We start from the raw sequence: 13,321 nt of genomic DNA, 5'->3' as shown, positions 1-13,321 counted from the left end.
GATTTAATAATAGTAATGCTTTGTACTGCACACTTATTAACTTCTGACTTTTCAAAAGCTGGAGATCGGTAACTGAAAGTACCAAAATTTTTGGAGGCAAAACAGTTTTTTTTTTTGTTTTTTGTTTTTTTCCAGAAAAAATAGATTTTTTTTTAAAATTCAGACTTTGGACTGAAATTAAATCTCACTGACAATATATGCATTTTATATTAAAATACAGCCATAGGATTATTTAATGGTATAGTATGCTTTCAAACATAGCTTATCTAGGATATTTCTGTCTATGGATTTCTGTTTGGATTGGCTGAATGTGATTTGATTCAAGAAAGGTACTGTTACAGACTCTGCCCTCTTCAGAAATGTTGAGTCAAAGTTTTGTTATTAACAGTCCTGCTATAAGGTTGGCTTGGCTATCAAGGGCATTTCCATAACTTCACCAGAAAGAGATCTTAAGCATGTTTTTGTTTAACTTGCTGAATATCCTCTCATCATTAGCATTGCCATGAGGAATTGTTAAAATGCCAAGCATGACTTGGGCTAATTTTGTTATAATTCAAGCTTCCTTGAGCAAGTTTCCAAACTAAGGACCACTGCACATAATTTCTTTCTTCATCATAACAGTATCTGGTAGGTTCACACTGAAATTGACAGCACTGATATTACAAAACACTTATTGCTTCATTTATTTCTGTACCCTTAGCAACACCAAGAAGTACTGGAAAACTATCTGTAAAAGATTTTAAATTAGAAAATGATACACTGTCAGTTCATGAAATTTGTGTTACTTCAGCATTTATAAGAACATTTTTCAATTCAATGGTAACTTGTGAACCATGTAGTAACGTGCAGCAGTAATGTACTTCCTTGCTGAACAAAAGAACAGAATCTACTTCTTTTGTTGTGCTATCCACAACTGTGACAGTAAAAATGCTATGACTAAGTCAGAATCATCTTTCTGTTTAGTGGAAGACTTAAAACCTGTTAGTGTAATAAATTTATGCATCATATTCATCAACTTATTTAAGAATAATGATCTCAATAAATGGATGTGCGAGTCTGGAATTTGAAACATTCCTATAACATTTAAAAAAGAAAAATTTATTACAAGCAAATTGCTGTACTCAAGCCAGAAGAGAGTAATGTGAACAGACTTTTTGCACAAGTGAGAATAACATGCCTAGATTATCAGCTTGCTTGACTTATTTAGGACTGCTTTCACTAGACATTTGAGGTTTGGTAGTTCTTTTTCTTGAATTCATTAATTTTTCTTCTTTCAAAACTTAGCTTGGATCACAAACTGGATTTGGACATGAGTCATTACCCTTAACTAGTGATTGTTTGTTCCACTTGGTAATTCTGAAAAGTGCTTATATGGTTTTTCTCCACTGCTTATAACTTATTCTTTAAATAGCCTTGTCAAAGGTTGCCACTGTTCTACTAATCTAGTTAAACATTTACCCAAAGACAGCAAAAATATACACATACTTCAAATCTTTTTTTTTTTTTAATTTAGTGTCATGCATTAGTTGAAACTAGATAATAGTAAATGTCCACCAAACATTTATCCACCTTCACAGGAAGGTACCATATCCAATTTTCAGCGCACAAATTTATGAAATGATAAGGATGCTTATTACTATTGCTCAATCTCTTCTTTTAATACCATGCTGCTCCAATTTTTAGGCTTACTATAAGAGAATTATCAACACTTAGTGCCAGACAGTCTTTCAAAGGAATCCCACATTCTTTCAGATTGTGTTGTGCTCTATAGTCATATTCCAATGCTGGTGCTGAGAGCAGGCCACTTTCGATTTGATGATTTTTTTTTTTTTTTTTTAATTAGGAGAGATCACCACAGTGAGATATAGCTTGGAGTTGCTTTGATTATTGTCATTGGGTAGCAGTTGAAAATGACACATTTTTCAGTCAATTTCACTAACGATGACTACTGTTTTGTTATTCCAACTGTATTTTTCTTGCTATTGAGAAATCTACTTCTGGATAAAACAGGTACATGCTTAATATTTGACACATATAACAGTATTGTATTTATTGTGAAATGCTACATAGGGTACACATATAAAATGTTGCCTTTTCCAGATTTCACAATATGTGGAAATCCTTTCATATATGTCGTTTGAAATTTTACCCATATTTCTTTGGCATCTTAGTGAAGGACATTGTTAATTACTTTTGCACATACAAAAAAAAAAAAAAAAAAAAAAAAAAAAAAAAAAAAAATGAAATGCTGCAGTCACACACATAAAGAACAGTGTTAAGTGTTTTCTGCATTCAAACTTACATGCATTTTGTGCAAGAGACTAGTACACCTGATGGCAAATTTGTTAAAGAATTAAGTAGAAATTCATATGATACAAACAAGACTTTTGCTAAAATTCTGCACATCTCTTAATCCAACATTTTAATCTTTTGAATATACATTTAAAAAATTCTGAAATTAATGGTGAAGCTGTAGTTTTGCTATTTTTTTGCAAAACATATGAAGAAAAACTTTCATGAAATTAATATACGTTTTTCTTCATAATGGTGAAGCTGTAGTTTTACTATTTTTTTGAAAAACACATGAAGAAAAACTTATGGTGGTGAGACAGGAATCAAAAAAAGTCAAAAAGAGAGATTCTCTGTTATAGAGCTGGCAGGTATGTTAATAGTATATGTAAGATGGTTTAACTTTTATGCTATTAATTACCAAAGTGAAGTGTGCGATTATGCTTATATTATAAGAATCATTTTGTTTTTGGCTTTCCTATTTTTCTTTTTTATTTCCTATATTTTTTAAAAATATAGGAAATAGATTTTTCCTATTTATTTCCTATTTTTTCTAACAAATTTTTGTTCTTCATTCTTGAACTTTTTACCTTCAGAAGTATTTCTGGGTTGGCCATTCTACATTAAAAAAAAAAAAAAAAACAGACTTCAATTTATATTCTGCATAAGAAATAGCAGAAGGCCATTTCTTATATACATTCTACTCTCTCTCTCTCTTCCTGAGATCAGCTAAGTATAGCCCTAATTGAAGAGACCTTTAAAAATTCCAGTCTCACTGCAATTTTTAAAGGCCTCCTCACTTAAAGGCTATACTATATGTGATGTTAGGATCTTGAAATATTAAGATTATATTGTCATAGACCAGATGACCCACCAGTAATATACTCCAATATGCACACATTAAGAGTCCTAAATCTTTAATTTATATAAGTATTGAATATGTGTGAATTTTGATGAATGTTAATTGTAATAAAACTACAAAACTTAATTTGCAAGCTGCTTATTGTTGTACTGTATGGTATAATGTGGAAAATTATTTTATTAATATTATTATAAATATTCTGTGTTTAACTTATTTTTCTCACTTTATTTTAGAATTAACTAATAGAATGTTTTTCAATCAAATTGTTAAACTTGCATAAGGGGATCTTACTTTTCTTAATTAACTGAGGTAAAAAAAAAAAAAAAAATTTAAGTACTGATATAATCTATTGAATATACATTGTGCCAATCATGTGTTGTGAAGCTTTTGGAAGCTGGGTTTTAATAATTTCCTCTTCGAGGAAACTGTTAGTGCTCAATTTAACAGATTTTACTTGGGATAAATGTCATACTGACACACAAAAAGTATATGGCAATTATTTCTATTACTTTACTATTCTTAAGACATTTCTTTATATCTCTCTACAACTTTGGTACTTTAATATTTTCTCAACTCTGACATAACGGGGACTTGCAGAGGTAATTTGCATGTAACTGTATGTTGGTATTAGAGTAAATGGTAATAAAAGATGCATGTGTGGAATGCCTCTTCTTTGTTTCAGACATTGTCTCAATATCCTATGAATGATGGAGATACTCATGTAGATTTTTAGGGAAAGTGTGCAAAAACTCTGGGAACTGTTCTCTACTCTGATAAACCTCAATAGTCCTGACATCACTTTGTGTAACAACAAACAGATTTTGATTATTAATTTTTGAAGTAAAAGATTCTCTTTTGGATACCCTGTATTTTACTTAAAAAATATTCACTTCACCCTTCTAGGCCAGTATTATGTGTATAGGATATACAGGTGATTTGGAAATAGGAGGCTCATATTGTGGAATCATGTCTGTTCTAGCACTTGGTGGTCAGTGAATGTAACAAAAACAATTATTCAGCATTCAAATGCTTAGATATTTCATGAATTTTGGGAATGGATAACAAAAAGTTGTTGGAACACATCCTTGAAAGTAGGAGCTAAATTACTAGGTCTAATCAAGTAATCTCCCAAAATTTTTTGCTCACCCATTAACACTTAATTTCATCTATAATTGGGCTTGCTTCACATGTTCACTACTGGTTTGACCTCTGACCTTAATGTATCCAATTCAGAAACCACAGGATTGAGTCAATCTAGATTGGGGAGGGCAGGGACATTCTCGGGCTTTCTTCTTATTATGGCTGAATTAGTTAGCCTCTGGTGAAGATTGCTTGACAAAAATGTTTTTTTTTTTTTTTTGTTTTTTTTCTTTTGGCAAATTGGAAGAAAATGGTTCTTAAAATTAGATGGTTTTTTAAAACCATGTTACACATATATGCATCAAGCAGTAGTGAATATGTTAACAATGAATATTCTCAACTGATTAAAACAGATTGTGCATGTCAAGCACCCCTAAGCATGTAATGTAGTCTTGTTGGTTTATGGTACATTAAGTAAATCAACACAGTGGTGCTGCAAGGTCCAAAAGGGATACCTGTCTCTTATTTGAAGCAGCCAATTTTATGTGGTGTGGATGCAAATTTTACTCCTGCAGTGCACCAAACAAAACTGTTCTCAGTCCCATTTGTTGTTTTATTCTGAAAAAGTTCTGATGGAAAGATCAGTGGATACAACATCCAGTAAAACTATGCAAGGCTGGCAATTGTTATATTCATTGGCCACCACCCACTATTAGGGAACCTTATTCCCTGCGATTGTGGTGAATGGTGGTAAATATACATCAGTCAAGTTGCTAAATATTTCAGAAATCAATTGAAGATAATTTGGTTGTTGCTGCAGGTATAAGAAATTCTTTTGATCTGAAGACCAGTACATAGTTTTACTGACGTTTACTGTAAAATTGGCAGGCCTAATAAGGAATTTTGCCAGTTTTAGGATAATCAGCAAAAAAGTGATAGTGATGCATTATTTTTGGGAAAAACTGGTGGCCATAACTGAAATAACATGTGATATGATGTGTGTTTTTTTTTTTTTTTTTTTGGTAGTTGTTGGCGCATCGGCTTCTGTGGCCATAATGCACCTCCCAAGGTTTTTGCAGTACTTTGATCCAAGCCCGAGGCGGGATTCAAACCCGCAACTTTTGGGTTGCCAAACAGGCACTTTACCCACCCGGCTAGCCCGGTTGGCCATATGATGTGTGAAAGACATTAGAGAAAATTATGAAACACTGTTCTGTGCTTAAATTTAGTTTGAGGAATGTCTTGGTGCATAATTTGAATTTGTATGTTTATTTTCACATTAAGAATTTTATTTGCTCATGTGTGAAATGGTGTTAAATTTCAAGAACATTTAACTCAATGATGGGGCTTAAATCCAAAAATGGCTTGACTTTTGGTTTATATTTCTGTAGAGAACATCTCCACAAAATATGACCTGTATATTTGTAATTAAAGATATTGCAAATAATGGAGGGGCGGGAAAAAAAAAAAAAAATTAAAGTTGTTGGTTTTGTAAAATTTGATATCCTGATTGTTTTTCTATTAACATATTACATCTGTCAACTTTAAGTTCTGTAAAAATGTTTCTGTATCATACCCTTTTATATTAATAAAAATAAAAAGTATTTCTTTTAATTGTCTGGTTTCTGGGCTTTCTTCTGATTTAAATCTCTATTGCTCACTTTATCTTTGAGCAACTCATCTCAGAATAGAACTGATTGTTAGCCACTTGTTACAAATGGTTAACATCGTTGACCATTTATTAATTAATAGCTCCAATAAGGAAAAATCAATGCCATGTTTAAATAATATTACAGTGGTATATAATGGTCAAGTGTACAGAGAAATCTTTGGTACTATTGTGGAGGTTGGTATGGTCCTTGATGAGTGTTGTGATGGCAAATATTGCCCCAAAAGAGATGTAAGAGAGAGTTGTGGATAGTCTAAATTTTAGTTTACATAGAAAAATTGTGTTTTGCAGAAGATAAAATAATCAAGTTAGTACATTATGTTAATAGTTTATCATCCTGTCAGGTTTTCCTTGGATTCAGAGGTTAACAATGGTCTGCCATTCCTTGCAGTAAAGAGGTGCATGCCAGCATATAAAAATGAGAAAAAGTGCTAATAGATGAAATAGGACATTAGAGCAATTTTGACAGGTAATTAGAGATTTACCACAATTACAGCAATACAATGCATATCTATGGCCAGTTGAAAAAGTAAAAAAAAAAAAAAAAAAAAATGCAGACTGAAGGAATATGTAGAAATATTTAACTGAAACTCTGCAAGTAGGTGATTTTTAATGAATACAGATTTGATAAACAGAAAATAGCAATAAATACCCAGCACAAGCAGGCATGTGCTGGTACCCTTCTGTCATGTGATTATCGCATTTATAGCTTTATTGTTATAGGTAACTCATTTGTTGGTTCGTGAAGACACAAATATTAGTTTATGCAGGAATTTTTTAAGTAATAAAGTAATAAAGCAACAAAATAATTCCATATCATTGCAGAATAATTTAATTTAGCCAGTAAAATAATCAGTACACAATATCTTACATAGTTACAAACCACGACTAGAATTAGAAAATAGTGATGCTATTTGTCTGCCTCTACCATTACCAGAAGTCATCAATTTGTCAAGATGGTAAAAATCCTGAATGACATGAATGTGTGGGATAATTTTCAAATAGGACAAATTAAACGAGCACCTGACTTTGCATAAATATTTGTAACTATTACAAAAAGAATTTACACATCGAGACATTTTGTGGACATTTCCTTCTGCTTTTCAGCGATTACTATCCTTTGCTGTACCACCTTATTATTTTTTTTTTTTTTAGGATGACAGTCATTGAAGTAGAAGAGAAACATCTAATGTATAGAGCCACCTTATAATAAATTCACTCAATTTATTTTCTCCTATTATCATTAATTAGCATTAATGCACTTAGGTGTACAGTAAACCCCCGCTATTCGCGGGGGTTACGTTCCTGAGAAATGCCGCGAATACCGAAAACGCGAATACTGAGTTATGGCTCCCATATTGTAATAAAGGGGTTCCGTTCCAAGTATGAAATATATAAGAAAAACTAGTCTAAAATTTTGTCTATTTATGTGTTATATGTACCTTCATAATATGACTATGTATTGTGAAATGCAAGCATAAGGCATAGAAATGAAAATAAGAAATAATTTAATATTAAATGTAATATTTATTAGAAATTTCAAACAAATCTTTCAAACCAGCGTCTTTGCTAGCTAAAAAACCTATCCCGCCAGTGCTATCACCAGTTTCGCTAAAGCGTTGATAAGGAGTTTTGGGTTTTCACGAATGATAAGTGAATTTAACGGAATTTTATTTTGAGTTCGGTCTTCTATCCACAGATTTAAAGCTTTTTCCATTTTTTTCTAATTTAACATCACGAGTTACAGAGCAAATTTTTGAGGCAATTAGCGCGTTTTCACGGACACTACGGCGGATTTTTTCTTCCGATTTCTTGATTGATCGTACCGTTGACTCATTGATTTTATAATGTTTTGCCACTGAGGAGACACTTTCATCATTAGAAATTTTATCTAATAACTCAATTTCATCACCTTCTTTGATATTTTCACATTTCTCTTGTTATTCGTAGTCATATTTTTGTAGGGGTTAGAAAGAACTTGTCCACAATAAAGTCACTTTCTTCCGTTAACACACTCGAAAAAGTCTGTTTTACACTACAAAACGTTAGATTTATCACTTTTTTTAAGCATATCAATTTATAAATTGATGAATTTATTCAATTTATAAGCATATAAATTAAAAGCAAACGACGAAACCTTCCATAACAAGCGCATAACACATATTGAACAAGGATTAGCGAGAAACATTCACGCTCGCGATTTTGTCACCCCTCTCCCCCCACCCACTGAGCGCTGTTTTGACCGGGAAAGATAATTTTAGCCACGCCAATGTTTTTTTATGGCGGAAAATATTCACGGCGCTTTAAAATTCCCATTTTTTAGGTTTCATTTTATATTAAATCGGCGATCGCGAAACCGCGAATAGCGGGGGTTTACTGTATTTAAAACAAACCTACTCCATTACAACTATTAAAGGTAGCATTATTACCAGTTATAAATTCTCTGATTACCATCAGTATTGATTAAGGATACATAAATCCTGAAATATGAATTGGTAAAGACTGGAAAGCTTCCCATTGCCAAAATTGGTAGGTGAGCATCCTACATTCTATTAAAATAATTTCTTTTTGGTAACTTCTACAAAAAATGTATTAAAAAAAAACAAAAAATTCTTATTGTCCCTTATTTGGATGAAATTTTAGTACAGCAATTTCTCATGCTGTTTATTTTTGCTTTTATTTTTTCCAAGTCTTAACCTCCCTTCCATGGTCTTAATAGATTTCTGTTCCTACAACCCTTAGATAATGTGAAAGTGGTCTTCCCTTTCTCTTTGTTTAAAATCCATGTCTTGTTTTAGTAATCTTATGCCTGATGTGGTCAGGAGCACAAGTACAGTAGCACACACTCTTTGAGTGGACCAGGGTTCAAGCCCATGACTGCTAAATACAATTAACATTTATATTGATTGATTTATTGTAAACTCCACTGATCTGGTAGTGATGCCAGAATATAAACAATGTTTTGTTCTTTTTTTTCTTGGCATTTTCAGTATGTTCTCTCCTATTGTTTTGGTATGCAGTCAGATTTCAGCAGTGATATTTTTTGTTTTTAATTCTTTGTCTAGTCTCATGACCGTTAATGGTGGTCTCAGAAATCTTATATGTAACATTCTATTTTTTGCATTCTGTCTTTTTCAGTAACCATGTTTCACTCTGAAATCTTAGTACCGCTTTTGATGCGATGTTGTCATAGAACTTTTCTGAAGCTTCTTTTCATAATCCAATTTACTGTATTTTTATATCTACTTCTCTTCCTCTGCTTGAGATCATGCTTTCTAAGTTTTGAAATCTGTCACCTGTTCTGTGATCTTCCAATCCAGAACAATTTTAACTCTGTTTCTTTGTTGCTATTTGAACAAGTTTGTATAGTGCAATATTAATTTCTGTGCCTGTGTGTAACGTGACTATGACCACCATTGGTTAACTTGTCCTGACATTTGGTTCATATAAAATTATAAATTGTTTAAGCTTGAGTTTAATCAATTTATTTTCTAACATTTGTTATGCCTTGGAGACCAAATATTTTTGAGTAAGACCACACAAACCAAATTATATATTGGGAAAATAGCCTTCACCTAACTTTTTTCCAAAATGCAATTGAGGGACGGACACACACACACACACACACCTTAATTCTACAATACAAGCAGAATTTTGTTTTGCTTAGCATCATGTGTCACTAAGCCCAATCAACACCAATGTTCATTTGAAGTAAAGTCATTAGTAAGGAAATGCAAGGCACTTGAGTCTGATATGTTCATTTGTGTTAACAGTATTCAAGTACTCCTTGATCAATTCAATGTTTCCAAAGAATTCACCTAATTTTAAATATCATTCAATTCAAATATATGCCCATAAATCATAAACAGGAATTTGTGCCTAGAAAAGCAGACTGCAGTGAGATATGGCCAGTTCTTGCTTAATGCCATTTTGATCAGTATTAATTCACTGAAAGCTATTATTATACAATGGAATGAGCAATCACAGGGTGTTTTATATCACTAAGCTTGGCATGTGCACCAATTTTGTGTTTTTTAAATATTCAGCTTAGTGGTAGTGTATCATGATTCTCTCAATTCTTAATAAATATGGATCTATTATCACTTCTAACATACAGTAACTTACACATCTGAGTAGCAAATTTATACTTTCCACAAAGTTTTCAAGTTCTAACCAGATGGGTATGAGTAAGATATAAATATATATTACAGATCATAAATAATATAAAAATATACGTTAAAATAAATATGTATAAACAACGTATGTGGACTAGGTCTACTGCAAAAAAGATCCTATGGCCATAATGACATAAATCAAAAAAACAAGGCCGCGGCAAGTGTTGAAAAACAAGCAAATTTATAGTAAACACATACAAAAAAAAAAGTCAATGCATAACCTTGGTTATTATCAAGAGAACTACTACTGCAAAAACATATTTCTGATGTAAACACAGATAAATAACTGGATTTTGACCCTTGATAATGCTCGGGTTGTGCATTATACAACTTTTTTTGTGTGTGTGTGTGTGTGTGTGTGTGTGTGTGTGTGTGTGTGTGTGTGTGTGTGTGTATTGTAGATTTGCTTGTTTCTTACCACTTCTATACAGCCATATTTTACAGCTTTTTGATTCATCATCATCATGATGAATCAAAAAGCTGTAAAAGCTTTTTGATTATATATATATATATATATATATATATATATATTTTTTTTTTTTTTAATTTATTTTTAATAATAAAGCATTTAAAAATAAATTTTTTAAATTTATTTATTACTTATACTATCATAGAGTTGTGAAGAACTTTTATAATTCTCCAAGAGGGTTCCTCCTCCAAATTTATACTAGTTTCTCTCTGTTTTGTTATATTCTGATTAAAATTTGTGTTTATTTTAGGAGGGGGGGGATATTATTACAGATTATGCTTGTCCAAAATTATCCAGCCTGTTTAATATTTCACTTTTTGGAAATGCATCTGCTATAACTTCACAACCTATATACTGCAACTACCAACTCTAGTATTCGCCGAATAACAGGACACAAAGCTAAAGGCAAGTTTTAAGATTTCCTATATTTAAAAATAATTTGAATTCACTCTTTCTTGTCACTTTCTTCAATCTTAGTTGCAGTAACTGGAATAGCTTCTTCTTTCTCTGAAACCTGTTCAGATTTCTGACTCCAAAAAGGTCTCTCTTTCATCTGTAATATATCAGCTAATTTGCTGGCTGTGTTAACAACCTAGGGGGAAAAATAAACAGAATAAAGAACCTTTCTTAAAGCAACTAGTATTAGAAATGCTTATGTAAATTAATAGAAAAAAAAAAGTTTCTTATATGGAGTAACCAGCATACGTTTATTTTTCTTCATTCACTTCATAACTGGAGTGAGAAAAGACAACACGTGGCTGAAAATTGAAACAACTTTTTAAATAAAAAAAAAAAGCTACAGAAATTTCAATGGTAAAAAATAATAATAATAATATAAAAAAATAGAATAAGCAAACATGTATCTAGTATCAATAAACATTTTACTAGGTATGTTTATGCTTATTCATTTATCTCATATAATATTTAAAGTTATCTTTTATTTGGGAATACAACAGATTTGGTTCATAAAACAGAGAAAAATGTCTTCATAAAAAGGAGAAAAAATCTCTGGAAAACAAACTGAGTGAATACAGGATGATCAATACTTGTTGCTTTTCCTCAAGGTATTTTTGTACACTTCAGAATAGACAGAGGACATGTAGGAAACTATTGTGACCTAATCTTGCAATTATTCTATAGAAATATATTTTATATATGGTATTATTGCTAAATGCTGAAACTAAACAGAATAATTTTCTTACATTATCATAAAGTTCTTTTCCTGCTAACTTATTCACTTTAAGCCATCTCTGTTCAAATTCTTTCATTTGATCTACAGCAGCATTTATGTCCCCCTGCTCATATTGGAATACGGCATAATTGAGAGGTATTGTTGGATCATTTCTGGTAGGGAAAAAAAAAAGTGAATTATGATATGTAAAAAAAATTAGTAGTTCAAAATTTTTAAATACTAATTGAAGATTGGAAATTTTAAAAGGAAAATGAAATATTCAAGATTTAAATACATCAAGCATCTACTTTATTAGGTACAACTACCTAATAACAAGCATGTCTCACTGTGACCATCAGAATGGCCTGGATTTGTCGTGGTATGGAGACACAATGAAAACATGCTGCAGATATGTTGGTCCGTGTTGATTCAATTGCTTCCCACAGTTATGAGGTTAATGTGCTCTTCAATCTACTCCCCAATCACCAGATCTCAATCTACTGGATTCAGATCTGGTGATTGGGGAGGCCATCACAGTGGGCTAAATTCACTCTGATGTTACAGTTCTGTACAATTCTGGCTTTGTGACATGGCACATTATCCTATTGGAAGAACCCATTCACAGATGCATGCACTCCAATGATAAAGGGATGCACCTGATTGGAAACAGTTTCCAAAAAAACTTGTGGTATCCAAATGTTGCTCTATTAAGGGGCCCAATATACACTTAAAAAAAACGCTTAGATGGTGATCACAGCGTGATTGACCACCAAGTTGGCAGGAAATTAATGGGAAATCTAAAGGGATAATTTATACATTTTGAATACCTTGTGAGAACATTGATATTCTACACTGAGTGATCACTGAATTGTAACCATCCCTATGAAAACTGAATGTGACCCGTTGACCATTTGAGGTACGAGAGTGCAGAGTTAGTTGACCTACGTAGCATAGATAAGGTGTCAGTTGTGCAGTAGGTAGAAAAATTCCGAGCGTGATGGGTAAAAGTAAGGATTTATCAGACTTTGATAAAGTACAGATTGTGGGTGCTCGACGAGCTGGTGCCTCGATTTCCCAAACGGCTGAACTGGTGGGGTGTTCGAAAGCCACCGTAGTTAAAGTCTACCAGGACTGGCGTCAAAATGGTCAAACAATGACCCAATGGCAAAATTGCAAAGGTCAGCAAAAGGTTGATGTTAGAGGTGAGCACAAGGTCCAACGACTCGAACAGGCGCAGCACTGTTGAAGAGTTGACTATCCAATACAACATGGGTCAACCCGGAACAATATCTGGCATGACCATGAATCGCACGCTTGCACGTATGGGCTATATCAGCAGACGATCCCTACGGCATCCTCTCCTAACCAAAGTTCATTGGCATAAAAGACTTGCCTGGTGCAAAGATCATGCAAGTTGGACATTAGAAGACTGAAAGGTGTGCTGGTCAGATGAGTCATGTTATTTACTCTACACCATGGATGTAGAGTAAATAACATGACTAGAGTAAATAACATTGTGTACAGATTTGGTGTCAACATGAGGCTCTTGATCCATCATGCATGGTATCAAAAGTGCAGGCCGGTGGAGGCGGTTGTATGGTGTGGG

At 32.6% G+C, this 13,321-nt stretch overlaps 1 protein-coding gene across 1 annotated transcript in view; it reads right to left on the bottom strand.

Moving 5' to 3' along the window:
* Positions 1 to 10,772: 10,772 nt before the first annotated feature.
* BBS4 (Bardet-Biedl syndrome 4) overlaps positions 10,773 to 13,321 on the bottom strand; it is a 36,231-nt gene continuing 33,682 nt past the window's right edge. The window contains exons 11-12 of the mRNA XM_090378676.1: positions 11,747 to 11,888; positions 10,773 to 11,136 (exon numbers count right to left, since the gene is read on the bottom strand). Coding sequence (XP_090234802.1) covers positions 10,990 to 11,136; positions 11,747 to 11,888 — 289 coding nt within the window. The 3' untranslated portion in view covers positions 10,773 to 10,989. The remainder of the gene's footprint in view (positions 11,137 to 11,746; positions 11,889 to 13,321) is intronic.

The sequence above is a fragment of the Mastigoproctus giganteus genome, chromosome 7 (assembly GCF_048544385.1).
Source record: "Mastigoproctus giganteus isolate SK-2022 chromosome 7, ASM4854438v1, whole genome shotgun sequence".
NCBI classification, from domain to species: domain Eukaryota; kingdom Metazoa; phylum Arthropoda; class Arachnida; order Uropygi; family Thelyphonidae; genus Mastigoproctus; species Mastigoproctus giganteus.
Note: the sequence above shows the minus strand (reverse complement) of the source record. Positions and strands in the feature narration are given on the sequence as shown.